This window comes from Neofelis nebulosa, chromosome 3 (genome assembly GCF_028018385.1).
Source record: "Neofelis nebulosa isolate mNeoNeb1 chromosome 3, mNeoNeb1.pri, whole genome shotgun sequence".
NCBI classification, from domain to species: domain Eukaryota; kingdom Metazoa; phylum Chordata; class Mammalia; order Carnivora; family Felidae; genus Neofelis; species Neofelis nebulosa.
The window spans coordinates 29,609,775-29,633,766 of record NC_080784.1 but is presented as its reverse complement, the minus strand read 5'-3'; the positions used below and the strand labels follow the sequence as shown (position 1 = coordinate 29,633,766).

At 34.1% G+C, this 23,992-nt stretch overlaps 1 protein-coding gene across 2 annotated transcripts in view; it reads left to right on the top strand.

Annotated features, from left to right (window-relative positions):
• The window catches only part of PURG (purine rich element binding protein G), a 37,564-nt gene extending 13,852 nt beyond the window's left edge, over nt 1-23,712 (top strand). For both annotated transcript variants that reach the window (XM_058720218.1, XM_058720220.1), the window contains one exon: nt 22,809-23,712. In XM_058720218.1, the coding sequence (XP_058576201.1) occupies nt 22,809-22,823 (15 nt within the window). In that variant the 3' untranslated portion in view covers nt 22,824-23,712. The remainder of the gene's footprint in view (nt 1-22,808) is intronic.
• Nucleotides 23,713-23,992: the final 280 nt, after the last annotated feature.

The following is a 23,992-nucleotide window of genomic DNA, read 5'->3' as shown; positions in this document are numbered from 1 at the left end:
TTTTCACTTTTAGTCTTTTTTTTTTCCCCAGAAACAGCCATATGAAGGAATGTACTTGGTACTTATGTGGCTATTTCAAAAGTACCTGTCACAGGTTTATTTGGGAAGACATAAGTGATGGTACAGTAAATTGGATAACCAAATTATTGCATATTATGAGGTTTTTCTTCATAAAAGTCTAGATTAAATTCTCTTTAAAGATTGAAGCAATAAAATATTTCCATTCTCTATTTTTTCTTGCACTTCTAATTTAAGATGAAAAGAAACAACAAAATTCTCTATTTCCTCTTAAGTTTTCTGTATTAAAGAACAAGATTCTAAGTAAGTTGATTATTGCTGCAAATAATATATGTGATTTTCTCCTGGAGATTTTCAAGGCTTTGTATAGGGCAAAAGGTTAGCTGTGGCAATAATATCTAAATTCAGGGATCTGGCATGAACCAATATGAAACTCGATTCTCACTTGCAGGGTCCATTTTTTCTTGTCACTCCTTCCAGGCATCTTATGCTTTCTCATGACACTGTAACATTTCCAAATTTCAGTGGACAAATAATAATATCTTTTAGAGAGATCTGAGTAAGTCAAAATGTATTACATCAAGTCTATAAGCTATTAACACATATCTAAATATTCAGCTAAGTAAATTTTACTCTGCACGAATATTGCACGTGTCTGTGCATGCACGCACGCGTGCGTGAGTGTGTGTGTGTGTGTGTGTGTGTGTGTGTGTAAAATTTTAAAGAGAGCCCAATCTCCCCCCTCCACCCTCTCCATGCCCCCAGAGAAGTCCTGGCAAATTGGTTTCATCTTGTTTGTTACTACAATTGATTGGCTGCCCTAAAGTGCTATGTTGAGAATTTGAAATCTGCATCCATAGGGAAAGAGAGAACAGCCTTCATGCCAAATATTTGCTATTTGTTATCCTTGCTTTAGAGCTATAAAAGTTCTCGTTATAGCTCTAAAAAGCTTAGCCAGACAGCTGGTTCTTGCAGCACAGACTACCATTTGACTCACTCAAGAATATCTCTTCTAATATTTCAAAGATAGTTTAATCCAATAATCTCTCCTTTAAAACAGGAGAGACTCTCCAATGTACCTCTCAGGAACTCAAAGAATCATGGCCGTGATGGTGTCATCAAGAATATCCTTAAACATTAAACTCTGTATTTGCCTCCAATGAGTTCTAACTGCCATTAAAATGACAGAAGTTTCACCCTTTAAAATTTAGTCTGGTCATTCTCAAACATTCGTGTACATAGCATATTTAAAATTTTTTTTAATGTTTGTTTATTTTTGAGACAGACAGAAACAGAGCATGAACAGGGGAGGGTCAGAGAGAGAGGGAGACCCAGAATCTGAAGCAGGCTCCAGGCTCTGAGCTGTCAGTACAGAGCCTGATGCAGGGCTCAAACTCACCGACTGTGAGATCATGACCTGAGCCAAAGTCGGAAGCTCAACCAAGTGAGCCACCCAGGCGCCCCAGTGTACACAGCATATTTAAAATGTAGGTTCTGGTCCCTGCCCCCAGAGATTATGATTTGGTTGGTCCAGAGTGGGGTTCAGAAATTGGCTTTTTAATCTTGCTCTTTCTGAATGGTGTGGGGGCCATTCTTTGTCATGGCCTTAGACTTGTATTCTTTCTTCCACATCATCTTTCCAGCTGGAATTGTTTAGGTTTTAATACTGTCAGCCAAAACGATTTTTTGGTTATCCTATTAACAACTAATATCTAGGGCCCACTTTAAACACAGAGAGGCTAAATACATAAACCCAAATATTTAAGATGTCATACTATCATATTGTCTAGCTTTCTGGACAATGATCGCTGGGAATGCTACTTTCTCCCCCACCTCCAATGTTCAAATTCAAACTACTTGACATGTAACCACCAGTTACATATTCCCCAGATGTCAAAACCAAAATATTCTGTCTTTCCAGCCTGCGTTAAGTACATAGGTGATTTGTCTTTCACCTTTTCACAAGATGACCCTCTAAGTCTCAAAAATGACCTTTCCCAATTTTCTTTTTTAAATATAAACTTACAATTTATTAGGAGTACAAAAAAAAATATCCTTAATCAGTCTGAATACCTCGCTTTTCTGGTCTAGTTCAATTTTTTTTTTTTTTTTATTGTGGCTTAAAAAGCACATAACATAAAATTTACCATCTTAACCATTTCTAATATGCAGTTCATTAGTGTTAAGTACATTCACCTTGTTGTACCACCAATGTCCAGAACTTTTTTGTCTTGCAAAACTGAAACTCTAAGCCCATTGAAAAACTGTCTAATTCCTCCACCCCATCCCCTGGCAACCACCCGTGTACTTTTTTCTCTTTTTTTAAATAAGCAAGATATTTGCTTAAACCTTCGCCCATCCATAGTGGATTGGTTTATGGCTATTGATTATTGCTACTTAGCTTTCCAGGTATGATACATATATCCTGTGTTGTTATAATTCTCACATGTAAAAAGGTTTACAATTGCAAAGCAATTGTGCTTACATTTATTAAGCAATCCTTAGAATCTTTGGGTGGCTGCAAATGAAGTATATTTGGTCCTGGAAACTTTCCTCTGAGTTACAAGGAAGAGTAACCTTTATTGCTCATGAGACCTAGGGGATTCCAGAGGGACAGTTTTTGTATATTTGTTTGTTTGTTTGTTTGTTGAAGGTGTGCGGCTAGAATTACCAAGGAAATTAAATCATGGAATTTCTGTAGATTTTTCCTATGTACATTCTAGGATTTTCTCAGTACTTACGAAGTTGATTAGAAATTTTTCTGGAATTTGTTCACCAAATGCTTTCAAAATCTTTGCTGAGTACAATATGAAACTTTACCTCTAAGCAGCTTCATTAGAAATATAATCTGGGAGAAATAGGCATATATAAAAATGCATTTCTGCAAATGGATGTTTCAAATGCTAGTTCAGGAATCATTGGCAATAAGAAAAACCCAAACCCAAGAAACATTCTTAAAATTCTTATTTTTTAAGTTTTTTAAAATTCTTCTTCCTCTGTTATTAAAATTTTCTAAAGAAATGAATAAAGTTTTAAATCCTATAAGCAATCTCCATCTAAATAAACAGAAATACTATAATTATGAGTATTATGCTGGATTTTAACATGGAAAAAAATGTGCCTGTTCTTGGCCTAAATTATCTTGGAACTAACACAAAAACCAGTTGATAGTGATTCTTGGATAATGATAACCGAATCGTTCTTCGTTTTATGAATTTAACAATTCATAATATGAGTGTATATGATTTTTTCAGACAAATGCTATTTATTTACAGCAATTTTAAATAATTTCATAATTTTTGTACACCCAGATATTTCTTTAATGATCTATTGCAACATACTGATGATATTTACTTCAAAGAAAATTCTTTAAAATTGAATCTCATTATTTCCTTGATCTCCACTATAAAATTAGAAATGTTTTCGTTTCTGTTTTTTTTTTTTTTAGAAATGTTTTCTCAATACGAGGAAAAATTTTTGAGTTGAAAATATTTAGTGAAAGAGTTGTAATGCATCTGGTTCAGTAACATAGTAAGCAATTACTCTTTTTCCTTTCCAGTGCCCCATCACTATTTAAGATCTTTCTTCGTTGCTCACCATGACCACCCCAATATCACAGAAATTCGTTTCATGCCACGCAATTCTCAAAGGCACACACTGCCAACAACCTAGAACTTAGCCTCTCCTCTAACATCTCTAACATAAGCTAGGCACTAATATTTTGTCAGTAAGACTCTGTATCTAATATAGTAAAACCTTCAGCCTGAAAATTCCCCAAGTCCTGAGCATTTTTTGACAATTATTTACATACTTTATCAATTATAATATTAAATTTACTTCGAATAAAGAATGCCTATTGGATTTATAATAACTGAAGCTAAGTTGCATTATTGTTCTCCAAGCATTATTAAACTCTGCTCCTATTTAAGGAATCCTTCAGGTCATTAACTTATTATGTGCAATTTGGTTTGTTAATCACCATTTACTGTTTGACTTATTTTTTTAAAAGACCCAAATATTACATTTAATGACATATCAAGCTGGGATTCAAGCAGTACCTTCTGTTAAAGTGATCTGCTGCTGTCTTCGGATTATACTACATAACATCTATATTTTATTTGATGGAAATTTTTTATAGTTTATATGGAAAAAAATCAATCTTAGTTAAACCCAGAATTTGATTCCTACATTAGATTTTCAATAATTTAATTCTAAATGATTAGTTTTAAAACTTCTGTCACAAAATGACTATAAAATGAATGTCATTGCCAAATTACTCACTACATCTGTGCTATAATTAATAAAGTCCCCCTCCCCCAATTTATTCGTATTACTCAGACTATTATTTCAAGCATTCATGGAATTTTAAGAATCCTAAGGTCTCACCTTTTCCCTCCCGTGGTGCAGCAGTGTGGTATAGAGGTCAGGGCTCTGTGTTAGAAGCCCTGACTCTGGGCCTTGTAGCTGGCCAAGGGGGAGGCATTTAACCTCTGTGGGCCCCAGCTTGTTTACTCCTCACTTGTGGGGATTGGCTCATAACAGATGATTCCTAAGAACCTTTCAATTTCTATATCCCTGCAGTCATAAAAACTCCGATTACAGTTATCTTCAATTTCTTTCTTTGGTGTATTTTTCTCCGCATCATCTTTGTTTCATCTGGCATTTATTGACCATCCATTCCTCCTTGGCATCCTTCATATTTAGATATGGTTGCTTCAGTGAAGTATTTCAGTGCACTGTTCCTCTGTCTGATTTGCCCAATCCCCCTTTTTTATTAAGTTTAAGACCAGAGACTGTTTCTTCCTCTTTTCTTTTCCCCTCCATACCTAGCACTGTGCTGATTGCTTAAATCATCTCTCTTCACTTAATCACCACTGATCCTGTTCCCGCTTTGCCTTTGAAATCTCCTTGCTTCAAGATCACAGTACTTCACAGACAAATCAAAATGGCAACAAGTATGAATGAAAGCAATAACTTTAAAACCTGATAAATACTATGTCAAGGACTGACTCACAGGTTAAGATACAGTAGAATATGGGACCTTTTGTTTCCTGCACCTCCTAAATTTTACTTCAGAAATATTCTTTCCTTTGTTCAATAGATAAATGATCCTGTTCTTTTCACTCATGGATGTTGAGTGGCTACCTTGTTCCAGGCGCTATGCTAGGGGCTAAAGATCCAAGAATTTACAAAAGAAAAATATGCCACTGCTATTAGCTTTAAGTGTGCCATGTCCAAAATTGTTTGATTCAGAGCAGCTTTTGGAAGCCAATTGAACTTTCATATTTTTCATTCAACGGATATTCATCTGATTATCTGCCATGTGCTAAGCAGTGTGTTGGTGTGTATGAGAAGTGTGTTTGAAGCATTATAAAATGCCAAATATTATTTTCCCTTTAACAATTTATCCTTTAAATATGATTTAATTATCTACATCCTGTTATAATGCTCAAAATATATTTCACTGATGCAGATTTAGAGAATAGCACTGTTTTAAATAATAATTTTGTCTTATCCATTCCAAATCTCTTTTGATGTCCAAGGATGAAAATAATGATTGTGTTTCATCTCATGTGACTACTGTATTCAAGGTAATGATTTCCTAAATTCTAGGTTGGAGATGAATGTAAAGCCCCATGCAGGTTCATCATAAAAGACTGCTGTGGTTTCTGTGTGTGCATGGGGGACTGAGGTGGGGAGAGGTGGAGGAAGACAAGAAGTAGTAAACATCATATCCTATATTTGCCCTCCCTGCTCTAGGCTTTAGTATTTAACCTCACTTTAATTTTATTTCACTCTCTTTGCACATACAATATCTTCACAAACTCCTTTTCTCTCCATATGTCTGGATTTACAAAAACCCATCAGTGTTCCCAGCTACGAATCTCACCAATATCTTAGCCAAGTGAAATGAGCCTGATTCTACTGTTACTGTGTTGGTGAATCAGAAACTATAATCATTTTCAGTAGATACATTGCAAAGAAGAGTCACTAATGGATAAATTCAATTAGCTACTGATACAAAAGATTCATTCGTCCTCAAAGTTTTTCCATAACTGGAATTTCTAATTAAATTAAATGTAAAAAGAATATGGAATTTCAATTACAATAATTTGCATATAATTTCACATATTTTTCAAAGATCCTTCACATATTGTATCTCATTTCATCCTGATGAGAATACTGATTTAGATTGTTTTGTTCATTATCTCTAACCTCAGTTAACAGATGAAGAAAACAGGACCTGGCAGGTTTAAATGATTTACTATGTCACTTAGCAATCTAATAAAATTCTGAGGTTTATAAGGAGCCCACTTCTCACTGCAACCTTCTTAAGAAACATTATAGAAATTTTAAATGGTAAACTTGAAATCACAATTTGGTAAAATTAAGCACATGTTTTTACAGATAATTTAAATAGTTTTTTATTATAATTGACATACAATATTACATTGGTTTCAAGGGTACAAGAGAGTAATTCAGTATTTTTATACATTACAAAATGATCACTACAGTAGGTCTAGTTACCATCTGTCACAATACAAAGTTATTACAATACTACTGACTATATCCCCTCTGCTGTACATCACATCCCCAAAATGTATTTATTTTATAACTGGAAGTTAATTCCCTTCACCTGTTTCGCCCATCTGCCTTCCCCCTTACCCTCTGGCAACCACCAGTTTATTCTCTGTATCTATGTGTCTGTTTCTGTTTTGTTTGTTCATTTGTTTTTTAGATTCCACATATAAGTGAAATCATATGGTATTTGTCTTTCTGTGACATATTTCATTTAGCATAATACCCTCCAGGTCCATCCATGTTATCACAAATGGCAATATTTCATTCTATTTTATGGCTGAGTAATATTCCATTATATACATATCACATCTTCTTTGTCCATTTATCTATCGATGAACACTTAGGTTGCTTCCATACCTTGGCTACTGTAAATAATGCTGCAGTGAATATAAGAGAAACATATCTTTTTAAATGTTTTTGTTTTCTTCAGATAAATATCCTGATGTAGAATTGCTGGATCATGTGGTATTTCTATTTTTAATTTTTTGAGGCACCTCCATATAGTTTTCCATAGGGGTTGCACCAATTTGTATTCCCACCACTGTGCACAAGAGTTGCCTTTTCTCCATGTCCTCATCAATACTTGTTACTTCTTGTCTTTTTGATAATGGCCATTCTGACAGGTGTGAGGTGAGATCTCATTGTGATTTTGATTTGCATTTCCCTGATCATTAGTGATGTTGAGCATCTTTTCGTGTGTATGTTGGTCATCTGTATGTCTTGTTTGGAAAAATGTCTGTTCAGGTCCTCACCCATCTTTTAATCAGATTGTTTCTTTTGCGTTGTTGTTATTGAGTTGTGTGAGTTCTTTATATGTTTTAGTTGTCAACCCCTTAACAGATACATAATTTGCAAGTATCTTCTCCCATTCAGTAGTAGGCCTTTTCATTTTGTTGGTGGTTTCCTTCACTGTGCAAAAGTTTTTTTAGTTTGATGTAGCTCAAATTATTTGTCTTTGCTTTTGTTGCCCTTGCCTAAGAAGACATATCCAAAAAAATATTGCTTAGACAAATGTCAAAGAGCTTATTGCATGTTTTCTTCTAGAAGTTTTACGATTTCAGGTCTTGTATTTAAATCTGTAATTCATTTTGAGTTTATTTTGTATATGGTGTAAAAACGTGGTCCAGTTTCATTCCTATGTATGTATCTGTCCAGTTTTCCCAACACTATTTATTGAAGAGACTGTCTTTTCCTCATTGTATATTCTGTTTCCTTTGTCATAGATTAATTGACGATTGACCACAGGTTTATTTCTGAGTTCTCTGTTTTGTTTGTCTGTTTTTGTGCCAGTAACATCCTGTTTTGATTACTATAGCTCTGTAGTATATCTTGAAATCTAGGATTGTAATACCTCCAGCTTTGTTCTTGTTTCTCAAGATTACTTTGGCTATTCAGAGTCTTTTGGGATTCCATGCAAATTTCAGAATTATTTGTTCTGGTTCTGTGAATTAGGCACATTTTTTTTTAATTTAAATTTTAGTTAGTTAACATACTCCTGAAATATTGGTTTCAGGAGTAGAATTCAGTGATTCATCACTTACATATGACACCCAGTGCTCATCACAACAAGTGCCCTCCTTAGTACCCATCACCCATCTAGCCCATCTCCTACTCTCTGTCAACTCATAGTTTATTCTCTACCATTAAGAGTCTCTTGTGGTTTGTTTCCCTTTCTTCTCTTTTTCCCCCTTCCCATATGTTCATCAGTTTTGTTGGTTAAATTCCACATGTGAGTGAAATCATATGGTATTTATCTTTCTCTGACTGATTTATTTCACTTATCATAATACATTCTTGCTCCATCCACATCATTGCAAATGGCAAGATCTCATTCTTTTAATGGCTGAGTAATATTCCATTATATATATATATATATATATATATATATATATATATATATATATACCACATCTTCTTTACCATTCATCAGTTGATGGACATTTGGGTTCTCTCCATAGTTTGGCTCTTGTTGATAATGCTGCTATAAACATCGAGGTGCATGTGTCCTTTTGAATCAGTATTTTTGTATCCTTTGGGTAAATACCCAGTAGTGCAATTGCTGGATCATAGGGTAGTTCTGTTTTTAGTTTCCTGAGGAACCTCCATACTGTTTTCCAGAGTGGCTGCCCAGTTTGCATTCCCACCAACAGAACTAGATGCTTTTGTAACTAATTTAAAATTTTTTTTGAAATGCATTCTACACATTTTTCTGTTTTCATCACATCTTTAGGCTCAATTCTGCACTCAGTATTCTGAGTTTTGGCCCTGGCAGAAGGCATATCAAATCATATTTTGGTAATCAATATACATAAGTCATTTGCCTAGATTCAGCCTTTTTTCCTCTTTTGACCATCACTATTTTTTAATCTATTTCCTGAGCTCCCACCTTAGTGAACCTTCCAGAACTTGATCCTAATGACTAGAATACAGATCCCTAGCTGTCTTGTCATCACAAATCTTGTCATGGCATCTGCATTGATTGCAGTGTAGCCTTCAAAAAGTGTAATTTACAGAATTTAAGAAATAAAAATACTTCTTTTTCACAGTTCAGTAAACAATTAAAAAGCAACTAGAGAATTTTTTTCATAAACTCTTAGGAGCAAAGATAAATGACCCCATAATAATTTGAAAAGGATATTCTAAGTTTATATGAAATTAACTCAGGAACCTACATATTCTTCATTTACATCATTATCTGGTGATTATAGTTTTGTTTTGTTGTTATTGTTTGGTGTCCCTGCAGTGATTATAGTTGTTAACAATAGATTCTAGAGCACTGAAGTATCCTCATTCATACAAAATTTAATTATGCTCACTATATTGTATTCATTCAGTATTCAATAGGATTCAATTTCAATAGGATTAAAAAGTATTGTAGTTAAAGGTCTGTTGACTAGGAAATTCCATTAAATAAATAACCTTGCTCCTGGCATTCTCAATTAACCATGGTTTTGCAGCATCACTGAGGAGTTAGGAGACTTGAGTTCTAAATTTTGCATGCAGATTGTATTTTTCTGTCCCTGTAAGAGTTTCATATTAGCTCAATCTGCACAAATTATCACATAGTTCTTCATATAAAAAGATCAATATGCTTAAGATTATCAAGAAGGAGCTTAATAGAAGTTCCACTTCTACTTTTTGTTAGGAGAGGAATAAAACAACAATAACTTTAAACCATTCCCTTTGTCCCTATAAGTAATGGCAGTAATTTTAGCTGTATCTCTAGGTTGTGGATTCCCCCAGAGTCATCGGGCAGTCTTTGTGGCCCCACTACAGACTTCGGCTGTACAGACTTTGACGTCAGCCAGTCCTGGGTTCAAGTCCAGATTCTGTCAATGTTGTGTAATTTGGGGCAAATTATATTAACTTTGTAGAGCTATTGTGAAAATTCATTCAATCAGCACTCAGCTTATACTTATTATAAACTGTTCTGGGGCAAATCTTCTTGGTCCAGAGGATGTACCAATAACAAAATAGATAAGATTTATTGTCCTCACAGAAACTATAGCCAACCAGAATTCTCTTTAAAAAAATTGAAATGATTAGCAAAGTTTCTATCACATAATAAGCATTTAATAAATACTAATAACATCATTATTAATTCTTCCCAACCCATAACATGGACAGTTCCCCAGAAAGTATAACAAAATTATGTAAAATTTGGGGCGCCTGGGTGGCTCATTTGGTTAAGCGTCTGACTTTGGCTCAGGTCATGATCTCACAGTTCGTGAGTTCGAGCCCCCATCAGGCTCTGTGTGGACAACTCAGAGCCTGGAACCTGCTTCAGATTGTGTCTCCCTCTCTCTGTCCCTCCCCTGCTGGCACTCTGTCTCTCTCTCTCTCAAAAATGAGTGAACATTAAAAAAAAAAATTAGAAGGGAGCCTCCTTTTACCACAAAAACTCTCAGGTATAGCAATAGTCATAATCTCTTGAAGCTAGTTATAATCTCTTGAAGCTATTGCCAGTCAAATATAAAAGTGCACAACTATGTAGGCAGAAATTTCTTGGACAGGAAACAAAAGGCACTGACTTTTATTTAAAAAAATTAAGAATTAATGCTTCACCAAATGTAATGCCCGAGGTTGCGAAACCCCCCACAAGAGACCACCAGAGTCGTAAGTCAAAGCCAAGCGGCAAGGGTCGTTTATTGCAGGTTCGAACCTGGACCTCCGTGCACTCGTTGCCAGTGACGCTAAGAGGCCCCGATCAGGGTTGGTACAGCGTTTTTATAGACAGAGACAATTAGCATAGGGGAGGTTTCAGGTTATGAGGGGCCTGATTGGTTGATTTTAAAGTAAAGACATTTGTTGCTCTCTGATTGGGCGTCCTTTGTCTGTCCTTTGGCGGGAAGGCTTTGTCCGTTACTTGTGGCGGGAGAAAAAGGGGGAAGGGGGAAGGGGAAGAATGTGTTAAGCAAGCAAGATTACAGAAGCGAGAAAATGCTGGTTAGTAAGTATTTCCGTGATCTTAGGGTATAGCAAACTAAGTCTAGAAAAATTTAACGGTGCTCACATCGAACAATAGGCAAGACATACAAAATTTTAAATTCATTCTTTACACAAAATTAAAAATTTCTGTTTATCAAAAGACCATTAAGAAACTGAATAAACTATCCACTGGCTGGGAAATATCAAAGCATAATTGTATTGCTGGTGAGAATCAATACAGCTTTGTTTCATTTTTTAAGAGGATGATCATGGGGTGCCTGGCTGGCTCAGTTGGAGAGCGTACAACTCTTGATCTCAGGGTTGTAAGTTTGAGCCCCACGTTGGGTGTAGAGATTGCTTAAAAATAAAATATTTTTTTAAAAGATGGTCATTAGTTTACATGATTTGGGGATCAATGACCCCACTTCTGAAAGGATTATATTCACCTGTTTACTTAGTGACTTGACAATTTAAGATTTTCTTGTCTAAATCTGCCTTTAACTTTAATTTTTTTTTCTACCAGAAAGAGTCTTTGGAATCATGCCACACCCTGATTTTATAACAGTGTGTGGTTTTTTCATAATCATCTAACCAGTCATTTCAGAACCAGAACTAGGTTTTAGTAAGTTGTCCTTCCACTACTCAGAGTCTACTTCTCTATTATTTTGCTTGCAAATCAGTAGGAGATAGTATGTGGACTTTATTCAGAATATTTATTTTCTTCTGTCAGCTGGAAGGGTTTTCACACTTGTATACTTTAAAGTTGAAAACACTGCAGGATTATGGTTGTGGGTCATTTTTGACTGAAAAAAAAATAGCTTTTCAATAGTTAATACATAATTTAACCCTTGGTTTCAGGATAGTAAAGGAACCATTATAGTTACTGGCCTCAGTTACTGTCATAAAGAGGCTTCTACAGACCATCATCTTGATACTGAGCTTTTCTCATTTCATATAATCTTCAGCTATATTCTTTCTATCTTCTAGCACTTGGTATTTTGTTTGTCTTTGGTACTTAATGAAACTCTAAATCTCTATCTCAGATATGTTTATGTAAAATGTCTCACAACTATCCATTCTATTAATTACAAAAGTTTTTATTGTTCAGTATAGAGAAGCAAACCATGTCCTTTAGCATCATTAACTGAGTTTTTAAGGAAAATTCTATAGCCAAAAATCTAGGTTATATTCTATCAATTTGTTATTATTTCATAATTGTGTTGACTTTATATTTATGTGATTTTTACGTGAACAAAAGCAGTAGAAGCAATAATGACATGTGGTTTAGGGGTTTCAGAGCATTGCTGTCTTTTACTAAGTAAATGTCTATGCTTTTCCTTTTCAATCATACTGAATTTTTAATGTGCAGTAAGAAGCCCCTGTGTGAGGTAAGAAATGGTAATCAAGGGAAACAAAAGCATTCATTCATTTATTCAACAAATACTGAGTTGCTCCCGTAGGCCAGGCATTATGCTAGGGAAATTGCTTTTTTTTTTTTTTTTTTTCATTTTTTTCTGTCTAATCTCAGGTGGAGATATTGATGAGTAGTAAAATTATGTATTTTAGATTTGCTGTATGACATGTGGGTTTAAAATATAAACATTTGGTGGGTTTGAATTGGAAAAGAAAGAAATGAAATGGAGAAATTATTATCTGGCTTTTGATTTTAGGGTTGTTTTTTTTAATGTTTGAGAGAGAGAGAGAGAGAGAAACAGAGCACGAGTGGGGAAGGGACAGAGACAGAGGGAGACACAGAATCCAAAGTAGGCTTCAGGCTCTGAGCTGTCAGCACAAAGCCCAATATGAGTCTGGAACCCATGAGCCGCGAGATCATGACCTGAGCCAAAGTCTGGTGCTTAACCAACTGAGCCACCCAGGTGCCCCTGATCTTAGTTTTAATTTTTCTCATGAATACTTGGCATCACATGTAGATAAATTATTTTCAAGGCATGACTACTTTCTTCTCAGAACTAATAGAATTGTTTTGCTTATTTATTTTGAATTGTCAGATAGGGTAATAAGGTTATTTCTTTAGGGAACTGGAATATTCATTGGATAATGTAACCTCTTTAAAGTTGATGAACACGTGGCCCCTTAGATTTGAAGTGGCAAGGTGATCATAAATTAAGCCCCAAACATTGGCATTCAAAATGGTTTTAAAATGTGATACTCGGAGCGCCTGGGTGGCTCAGTCGGTTAAGCGTCCGACTTCGGCTCAGGTCACAATCTCACGTTCCGTGAGTTTGAGCCCCACGTCGGGCTCTGGGCTGATGGCTCAGATCCTGGAGCCTGCTTCCGGTTCTGTGTCTCCCTCTCTCTCTGCCCCTCCCCCGTTCATGCTCTGTCTCTCTCTGTCTCAAAATAAATAAATGTTAAAAAAAAATTTTTTTTTAAATAAAAAAAATAAAATGTGATACTCAATAAATACACTTGATTATGCACCAAAGTAGCAAAAGTAAAATCTTGTTTCCTTCCCATGTTTTAAGTCCCTCAATATACCAGTGGAATACTACTGAGCTACTATGTTCACTCATCTTTGGGGAAATAAGACTGACGGCCATTCTGCCATGATCACTTCTAAGTAGTATTTGAGCCACGTTTTTTATTGATTTCTTATAGCTTTATAAATTAATATTTTCATGGTGATAAATTTAACTTAAAAACTTTTTTCTGTTCTAGGCTATGTTTTAAGCGTGAGAGGTTTTATATCCTTTTCTTAGAGCCAATACATTCAGTATGGTCCATGTAAGAATTTGTCTTCTTTTTTCTCCAGCAATAAAAAATCTGGTTTAGTTCAGTGCCCTGATATAAAATCCATTTCTCTGTAGAGTATTAGTCGTGGATCCCATTCTAGGATATGTTACTCTTTATAGGACAGTTGCAAGGCAGAAGTCTTAAAATGAAAAAAAGAAAAATGCCACCTAATCTCTGATGCATCAGCAAGAACATTGTGTTTAGTGGCAATGCTCCTTCACATTTTATAATTTACATACAGTAAAATGCTATAATTTACATACAGTAAAATGCTCAAATCTTAATATATCATACAGTATATATACTATATACTGTAATTTACATACAGTAAAATGCTCAAATCTTAATATATCATTTAATCCATTTTGACGGATATCAAGACATAAAACATTTTTCTCACACCAGAAAATTTCTGTGTATCCCTTTCCAGTCAACAGCCCCACCCTCCCCCAATCCCATCTTCCAAAATCAATCACTGATCTGATTTGTATCACCACAGGCTAGTTTTGTCTATTCTGGAATTGTATATAAATGAACATGTGTTTTTTGTACTAGGCTTCTTTGACTTTGCCTAATATTTTTGAAATCATCCATGTCGTTGAGTTTACCAGTTAAATAGTTTCTTTTTATTACGGATAATATTTTTGTAAAAAAAAAAACCAGGCAAAAAAAATTAGATCTTCACCAAGTATCTTTTTTTTTTTTTTTTTACCAAGTATCTTAATTGATACATGACTACCTTTGAAATCGGGGCAGCAAAACCACAGTAAGAATGAAGGGGACAAAATACCCTCCAATATTAATATTAAGTGACAGTACTCCTAACATTCAAATGGCTCTCCCACCTTAATTACTGTTATGTGCATCAAGAGGTACTCTTCTGGGAGATTCTAAACTGTTCTATTAACAACAAAGACACTGGGCAACTGCACTTCAGCAATTGCAATGGCCGCGGATCTGTCATTGTTTCTTTCCCTTTGTATTTCTTCTTTGACCTCAGAAAGCAAATGTGAAAAATAATTCCAGGTGAGAAGATGCTTCTGATGATAGGTCCATGATCAAAACATGCTGGAAGGAATGCTTTCACTGTTCATCAATATGGTGATGCCTTGGTAGCTTTTATGTGCTCTTAAAATTGTATAATAACGTAGACCTTATGAGCTCAGTTTTATTATTACAAACTCACTACGTTCCATAATTTATACAAATGGAAGGAAAGTAGATACAATGAAAGCAACATCCAGATTGCATTCGCATTTTTTTAAGTTCTAACTGGATTTACCAAAAAATTGCCATTTTAAGCAAAGATTCTTTAAAATTTGGGAGTAGTAATAAGTTTAAGTGAAGACTATACTGTGATTCTAGGAAGTCATAGTAAATTGCATACCAACAGATCCTAAAGGATGAATTGTCGCTATCTGCTGTTGAGATTCAAGAGAATTTTATTCTGACCAAAAAGAAGTCTGAATTTTGACCTAACTACATAATGGCAAGGATTGAGCTGGCCCTCGGCTAGTCCATCCCAAACCATCTCCACTTTTAAGATTCTTAAATAAGAAGAACCACAAAGAGGTCCCAGAACACTAAAGTACACATCAACAGCACACACAACAAGCACCTTCTTAACTTTATGGAATGTTATCATGTCATTTTCAGTGTTTATACAACTATTCAGTAAGGGGAGAAATGACGATAAAGTACTATAATGCTTGCATCGGTTCTATGGAAAAAGGCACTCAAACGAATAAGAAGTTGTGCCAGATTACTGAGAGAATAAAATTTCAGATTATGTCCATTCTGCGAATCCCTCACATCCACTGATTTTCTGATTTCTTTCTGCTCTCCACTAAATACACATTCCTTCTCTCCTCTCATACTTATTTTTCTCATATGGTTCCTAAATTCTGTTACCACATTCATATTTCATTCTAATAATTCCAAAAATGTTGAAGTGACACTTCCCTTTAACACAACCTACTTTAGTATACAATTTGGCTTAAGTCTTACTTCTCATTTGTCTTATTTTACATAAAAAAGTAGTTACATTTAAATTATCAAGAGTATCTCATTAGTGGGGGACCTGAGTGGCTCAGCAGGTTAATTGTCCACTCCTTGATTTTGGTTCAAGTCATGAGCTCACGGTTTGTGAAATCAAGCCCTGTGTCAGGCTCTGAGCTGACAGTGTAGAGCCTGCTTGGGATTTCTCTCTCCCTCTCTCTCTGCCCCTCTGCCACCTGTGTACATGCTCTATTTTTCTCTCTCTCTCTCAAAATAAATAAATATGTTTTTAAAAAAAAGACAGATTCTTAAAAAAAAAAAAAAAAAAAGAGTATCTCATTAGTATAATTTAACTTGTATGGAGGACTTACAATGCTGTCATACCAAACCTCAAGGATCTATGTTCTAAACTATAAAGATGATTAACTACTTTTGAGCAGTGTGCATGAATTCTCTCAGCAGTTCATCATCATTTTAGTTGTAGTAATTAATTTTAATTAACTGCCAATGCTGTTTGTTGCCATGTGGAAAAATGAGAATATGGCCCTTCTTCCCATTTGAGTATGAGTAATGATATCAATTTAATATTAGAAGGGTAAAGAGGTTTTAGGTTGTGAAATAAAGAATTATAAACCTGATTTCCCAGGGAATACACTCTGCTTGGAGGGTGTTGAGAAGTCCTAGCTTAACAGAAATTAACACTGATAGTGAACCATCTTTCCTCCTACCACATTTTTAAGGTTCTGGCTAATGAAAAGTAGATTTTGCTTCCTAGTTTTGGAAACTAGTATTGTTTTTGTTGCTTCTCAAAGTGTTCTAATTAATAGTGCTGTTTTTATAAACATATACAGTAATTTAGAAATTCAAACTTAATATCATAGCCATTGGTTTTTTTCCACTACTGTGATTTAAAACAATAATTTAATTTTTACAAGAAATAATTTCACCTCCTCTCTTTGAAGTTGGAAATGAGATCATGAATTGTACTTAAGACTTATTCTTTAGGGGACATGTTCATGTAAAGTAGTAGGAGTAGGAGCAAACTCCTCACTACTAATTTTGCTAACAATATAAAGTATTGTCAGCAAAGTAATATCCAGACTATATTGATATAATTTAATTATATTTATTCAGGATTTAAAAGGCTTTACATGGTATTGTTGGGGAAAAACAGGAGTAAAGGTGGTTTAAAAAACTTAATATTCACAGTTGTTTAATCATTCCAAAACATCAAATTTTTCAAGTTTATCATTTTTACTTTAAAATATACTCTGAATACTGAGTAGATTCTCATCTTACCAGAAGAGGAATCAGTTAGCACAACATAGAATTTTAGAGCTGGAAAGACTTTCAATATCATCTAGTTTAAATGTGACATTAACCTAGTTCATTAAAATCACTATTTTCTCAAGGATCTCAGCTTCTCTGCGCTAATTTCCAGAAAATTAAAGGACCTCTAGTCCCTAATCCCTTTTGCTGTATGTCTGTCTTTTTGGTACCTTCTGATAGACTCCATATTCATGCCAATGATTACAACAGTGAGGATTTTCTCTATTCCTTATGCCTGAATTAGCTTAAGAATAGTCTATTGTGTGCAGAAACATAACTTTTAATTTAAATAGTTGTTCAAAGGGGCTCCTGGGTGGCCCAGTCGGTTAAGTGCCCAACTTCAGCTCAGGTCATGATCTTGCAGTTTGTGAGTTCAAGCCCCGAGTCTAGCTCTATGCTGACAGCTCAGAGCCTAGAGCCTGCTTCAGATTCTGTGTCTCCCTCTCTCTCTGCCCCTCCCCTACTTGCATTCTCTCTCTCTCAAAAATAAATAAACATTAAAAAAATTTTTTTTAATAAATAGTTGACCAAAAGAAAGGTGAATAATTTAGTTTTAGGAGTAGTTGTAGAAAGAGTCGAGTTATGCTACTCTGGAGGACACATACCATAAGGTCTTCTCCAGGGAGATTTAAAAGTGAGTAATACAACCCTATTGTGTAAGACAAGTAATACCTCTTAGCCTATTGTAGTGGAGAAGCAAGAGTGAGGTAAACATGGCTCTTCACTTGGAGGTTGAAGGTGAGAGGGGCAGTATGTTGAGGTTCTTTGTTTTATTTTCTCAGTCCTGTTTCTCAGTCATTAAATCAACAGACATTTATTTTGCATACAACACGAGGTAAACATTCTGATAGGTATGGGTATACAGCAGACAACGAGATCTAGTCTTTGGCCTCAAGGAGCATAGCCTCAAGATACATAGCAGAGGGCAATGCAGATAACTGCCTATCTAACAGAGAAGATACATAGGATCTCTGAAAACCCTGTATAGCTCCACCACTGCACAAGCAATTTATTAACTTGGCTCATCTTGTAGAATGAGAAGTAACTATCATAATTAGTTGTGCAGCGTTTTGGAAATGAAAAGTGCTATAAAATAGCCGAGTAATAGAAAACAAGATTAAATTATATGGTAGGAATGGTTCTTATAGGTATCTTCAATATTTATGTCAGCGCTAAAGGACTACTACCAGAGAAAAGCTAAATTAGGTAAATACAATTTCCTAGGTAGATTTTACAAAGCCAAGAAAATATCTGTGTGTATTGACAAGAGAGATTGCACAATCTTACTTTGGGTAATGCAAGAATTAAATATAGCATGGGGTTTCCCCATTCTTCACCTTTTATTAAGAATCTTCTGCATTTCAGTGTTTATTTGAAGTGTTTCTTTAACAATTTTTAAATGCTGCCACTATCCAAGACTGTTACCTACCAACAAGCAATTATATTTTCATATTGAGAAACTAAAAGAACGTTCATTAAATTATGTAGAATGAATGTCTACCTTTCTGTGATTAACCTATCAGTATATTGGGTTTGGGGGAGTTGTTATCAGTGATTTATCATGCCTGATTCTTTCTGCTTTTACTTATGTTTTTAAAGTTTGTGAATTCTAGAGGACTAAGATACCAATTTACATCCTACTCTATATCCTCAGAAGGTGAAGAATTTATAGAATTGGGCATTTCTTTCATATCCTTTTATATGGTGACATTCTTACACCCAAGATTAAGATTATCAAACTGTAGGAAAAGGAAGGAGTTCTTTTTCAATAGTCATTTAATGTTCCATGACTACAAAGTAATCTTATTTTATTATTAGCATTTTTACATTTTACCAGCATTTTCATCCTAATTAAATGAGGCACTACACCACTATGTTTAGCCTGTGGCATAACAGAAGGCAGATGACCTGTCATTGAGAATCATGATCTTACACACTCTTTTTCCTCTGAAGAATATAGTTTTGTTTTGTTTGTTTTTTTGGTCTCAGTTTATAATGACATACCTCTGTAGCTTAACTTCATCACAGTCAAACAATAAAAACATTAAAAATTTAACCTCATTATATGCATGCCACTTATTTTTAAAAATATATATTAATATAATTATTACTTGGTAAAGAGATCTTATTTTTTATTGTCTTTCCCTGATTTAACAAATTTAATGATATGGAGAATTTCTATACAGTTGCTTATTTTATTCATTCCATATATTGGGTGTTTTGGTCTCTAATGTCCTGTTGTCCTTATTAGATTATCGGTATACATTTCCATTTAGATGAAGAGACAGAAGCATGCAGATTAATAACCCATGCATCAGACATTTTCGCCGTGCTTAATAGGAATGAGCAATTAAGGCTAGAAACCTCAGTGTTTAATACTGTTTTCAGAACTCAGTTATTACACATATATTGTCACTTCAGTGATTAAAGAGAGTAAGTATAATATGTAGTCAGATTCAAACAAGATAACTAAACCAATATTAAAAAAAAAAAAAAAAGCTATGGTGTCTGCACTGCATGACAGAGTACTAATAAAATTTGCCTAAACAAATTCTCATGATGTTTTGGGATATTATGGGAATGCTTTGGCTATATATGGATTTGAATCTTCATAATGACAAAGGTTCTAACAGTTATTTTTTAAAAACACACTATACTGTTTTTAGAAGGTTGTAATTACTTCCTGCTTATATTTATGATAAATTTGTAAAACTACTATACTGTTATGAAAAAGGTAAAAGTTTATATGTACTTTGATTTTGAAAAGTAGCATCGGACGCATTTAAAAAAATTTTTGGTAACTTGTGGCACTTTGGTAAAGGAATGTGCAATTATAGAGATTTATGCTGTTTTAATTTTTTTTAATTGCCAGGAGTTACTCTTACTAGGCTTTAGACTGAAAACCAAACTCAGTTTTAATACTGGCACTTTTTCCTCCTGGTACTTCCCGTTTCTCTAATTATGTGGAACATTTAATTTAAACCATTCTTTGCAATGAGGTTTAACTTTCCTCCTCCATCCTAACCTCAAAAACCTTTAATTTAAAATTAATCCAGTGGTAGTTAGATAAGCATTTTGGGTATCATGGCCATTTGATCTGGCACCTGACTTTCGTAATCTCATAAAAATAGCTAAACTCCTGAAAAACAATATTCAATCATTTTAATTAGTTTTTATTGATTATAACCAATTGAGTAACTTGACATCCATCGAGTCATAATTTATCTTAAAATCTGGGGCTGCCAACATAACTAACTACAAAGCATCGCTTAAAATACCCTCGTATATTCATTCCAAAGAGAAATGACAAGAAAAAATAGAATTCTGTATGATTATGGCTATTGCAGACACTTCTGTTAGGTTTCCAGTATTTTACTGTGATACACCCATGGGTGGTACAAGTAAAATAAAAACAAATATAAATGCTTTAACATTGGATGGTGGCATCCATCAGTACAGATTATGCATAAGCTACTGCAATAAAAAATACTCATTGTGCCTGTATTTGAAGAATTTATCTGAGATTTCCTCTGGCCTTTTCCATTTAAGGCTGTACAATCATTTTAAATGTAAAGACGACAGAATATATAAATGAGTGAAATGATGGCCCTGTTTGCCATAGGATAAATATTCTGTTGAACTTGTTGAGGGGCATTGGCTGTTGCATATTATAACATAAGCTAGGTTGTTATAAGCCACATGCGAGTCTTATGTACAAATCAGAGCATTTAGAAATTATACATCTTTCTTTTTCCTCACAAAAAGAATTCAGACTTTATAATCCAAATTTATAATTTTAAGCTGCTGTTTATTGAAAAGCACCTAATATGGATTAAAAGACTAAATGAAATAAGACCTATGAAAGAATGCTAATTAATAGCCTAACCCTGTATATTATCAAACTTCTAATAATGTTAAGTTTCTTATAAAGCCTTAAAATATTTTAATGAAAAATTAATTACCTAGAAATGAAGGCACTTTATTACCTTAAACTAGCTATTTGTCTGTATAGAATTTGTCTAAACCCCATAAAATATTCTTTATCCTTTTATAAATTTATCCTGCTTATGTGTTTTTCTAAAGCTTCTTATAATAATTCAAAGTATTTTACCTTAACAGAAAATTGTGTTACATGGTAGAACCAATGAACAATTAAGAAATAAAACTCTAGAGTAACAAAAGTATGTGTGATAATAGCAAAACTGTTAGTCTAAGTTAGTCTACAGTCATTTGGGGTAAAAATGTAAGATTTGAAGGCTTTTTCCTTGAACAATCTTTAGTCAGCTTTTTGTTTTTTAAATCTTATTTTTAACTGGCACTACCTTGTGTTTAAGTGTTGGTCAAATATAAGGGCAATCAAAATTATTATGCCAGACTGTCATAACTCAGTTTTGTTTAGTTGAGTTTTTTTTAAACTAAAACGTTGAGAATTAGTTTTGTTTCTTCTATGTTCAAGTCAGCCCCGCCTGGTAAATTATCAAATTTAAATCAGTATTATGGGTGTGCTGCTCTGTATAGCTGTACCCTCTTCAGAAAATTAATAGTTGATTTATACAAGGGAGGTGATTCAGCAGAAAAAGCCTAGGATAATTTTTTCAAAAGTTAAATTTTTTCTGAAGCTCAACCTTACATCTTTCTGACATTTATAAAACATAGGCTAGCTTTCTTTTATCCAAGAAATTTTTTTAACAGAAGAATATTTCAAAGCAAACAAACTTTGCTTTCCTTTTCATTTGGGGGCAGTTCACTTAAGAAGAAAACATTTGTCTATAATTGTACTTATCTTTAATTCTTTCTCTGTGGTGGCCATTTTTCTATCACTAGTTTTAAGTGTTTTGCTAAATGTGAATGCTGCTTCATAGATGCAGTTTTCATTACATGGTACAGACAGGAGTCAAGTTTATTAGCAGTCTACTCTTATCAAGGAGAAACTAAAAATAAGTTCCATGTCAATTCTTTGGTTTGTATCTTGGTATCTTTTTTTTAAATAAGATATATTAGCCCAAAGGTGTGTTAATTGTCATGGCATGAACAATCTTAAATGTAGATCTATTGAGTATTTTGTGATGCTGAGTAAACAGACTTTTCTCAAATCTCTGTGATGCTAAATATTTTCCTTAGGAGGTTTTGTTTAATGTTAGATCGTTGTTCTGAAAGATGTTGGTCTTAGTGGGATTTTTTTTAAACTGGGAAAACAAATAAACGCATGTATTACAAGTATAGAAATGGTGAATTGTAAACTTACCGTATAATAATGATTCTATTTTCAAAAATGTTTTGCTGTTAAATATATACAACATAAATTTGCTGCCATACTGTAATTGAATACTTTTTCTTAAATGACCCTGTTATCACTATTCCAGAATTAGAAGTTGGGCAGATACATGATTGATTCATGTGTCTGCATAGATGCTTCAAGGTATATTCTTCTCTTGGTGAGTAAAAATATATTTTCCTTGGCATCAGTGCATTGAGATCTGAATATACCTGTATCTATCCATTCTTATTGCACATTTCTTATACAGTATCTTCTAATATGCCAAAATTGGCCTAGACATAACTTAAAATTGAGGGTTTGTTACATGCTTTCTAACAGAAAGGTTTTCAATGATATTCATTATGGGTTTGTACTGTGAAAATAGTGAAACTCCCTTTAAAATTTCATATATGCTAAATTTAAATTAATATTTTTTCTTTAGCTCAAATTTCCCTAAATCCAGGGAGAATACCAACCCTTTTCACTGTTGTCAAATCCAGCATAAGGAACAGCCCTATGACACTACAAAAACAGTTGAGGAATAAGGAATAAGTCTCTTATGTTACACTCCAGAATAAAGGCATTGTGTGAAAGAAATGAACCGAAGTTCACCGTGAATGCAAGGCTTCTGTACTTGACATCCCTCCACCGAAGGGAAGACAAGTGTCAACACCACTGGCATCATTTTCAAACTCATCTTATGTGGAATATCTTCCACCACACTGGAGTACTTATTGACTCTTACCGGGTTTTGGCTTTGTTTTGTTTTGTTTTCTTTTGTTTTAATTCATCAAGCCTTTCAGTTTTCAAGAAACCATTTGTCAGCACTGAGGTAGAGGGACATAGATTTGAAAATACTTTCTTAAGAGATCATGTAACTATTTAACTCAATTTAAAAAGAGGAGGAGGGATAGTTTCAACCCACTGCCTCTCACAAGAAACATGTTTTTAAATCTGTAACTGTTTTAGTGTTAACAGGGTACAACGTGTTTTTTGTCCTGTATTGTACTTAAAAAGTTCTCATTGATTGGTGATTGTATTGTACTGTATGGAAACAAATCATAAATTGCCTTGTATTGTTTATAATAGACCATACCACGTACCACTTCAGTTTTTATGTTCCAAGTTTTCCAGTGATGCATGTTAACAGTTAGGTCCTAAAATTCTGTGGTGCTAATTCTTCCATATCCAATGGTGCTTTTGTGGATGCTAACTGCACACATGCTGAACAAAGCTTGAAGTTTAAAACTTTCCTCCCTTCCTCTGTTTATATAAAGTAAAATAAAATAACTTGAATTTGTCTCAAAGTATCACTGACAATCTAATAAACTGGTTTATATGTGTGATTAGTTTGGATTCTTAATTATTTTTCAGAAAGCAGATTAGCTCTACTGGGCCCTTCCTTCTATCAAACAGAAATTGATTTTACTATGTGTTTATTTTGTTATTTCATTTTGTGCCCCCAAAGTTGTGGTACCTTTGGGAATTTAAATCCAGGTGGCCTGTCTTCTATAATCAAGTTTATGTCGGATCTACAAAAACTAGACCTATCAGACCTGGAAATTAGTAAGTTGAGAAAACCAAAAATGTACCATGAGAGTGCCTTTGTGTATTTTAGTATTTTAT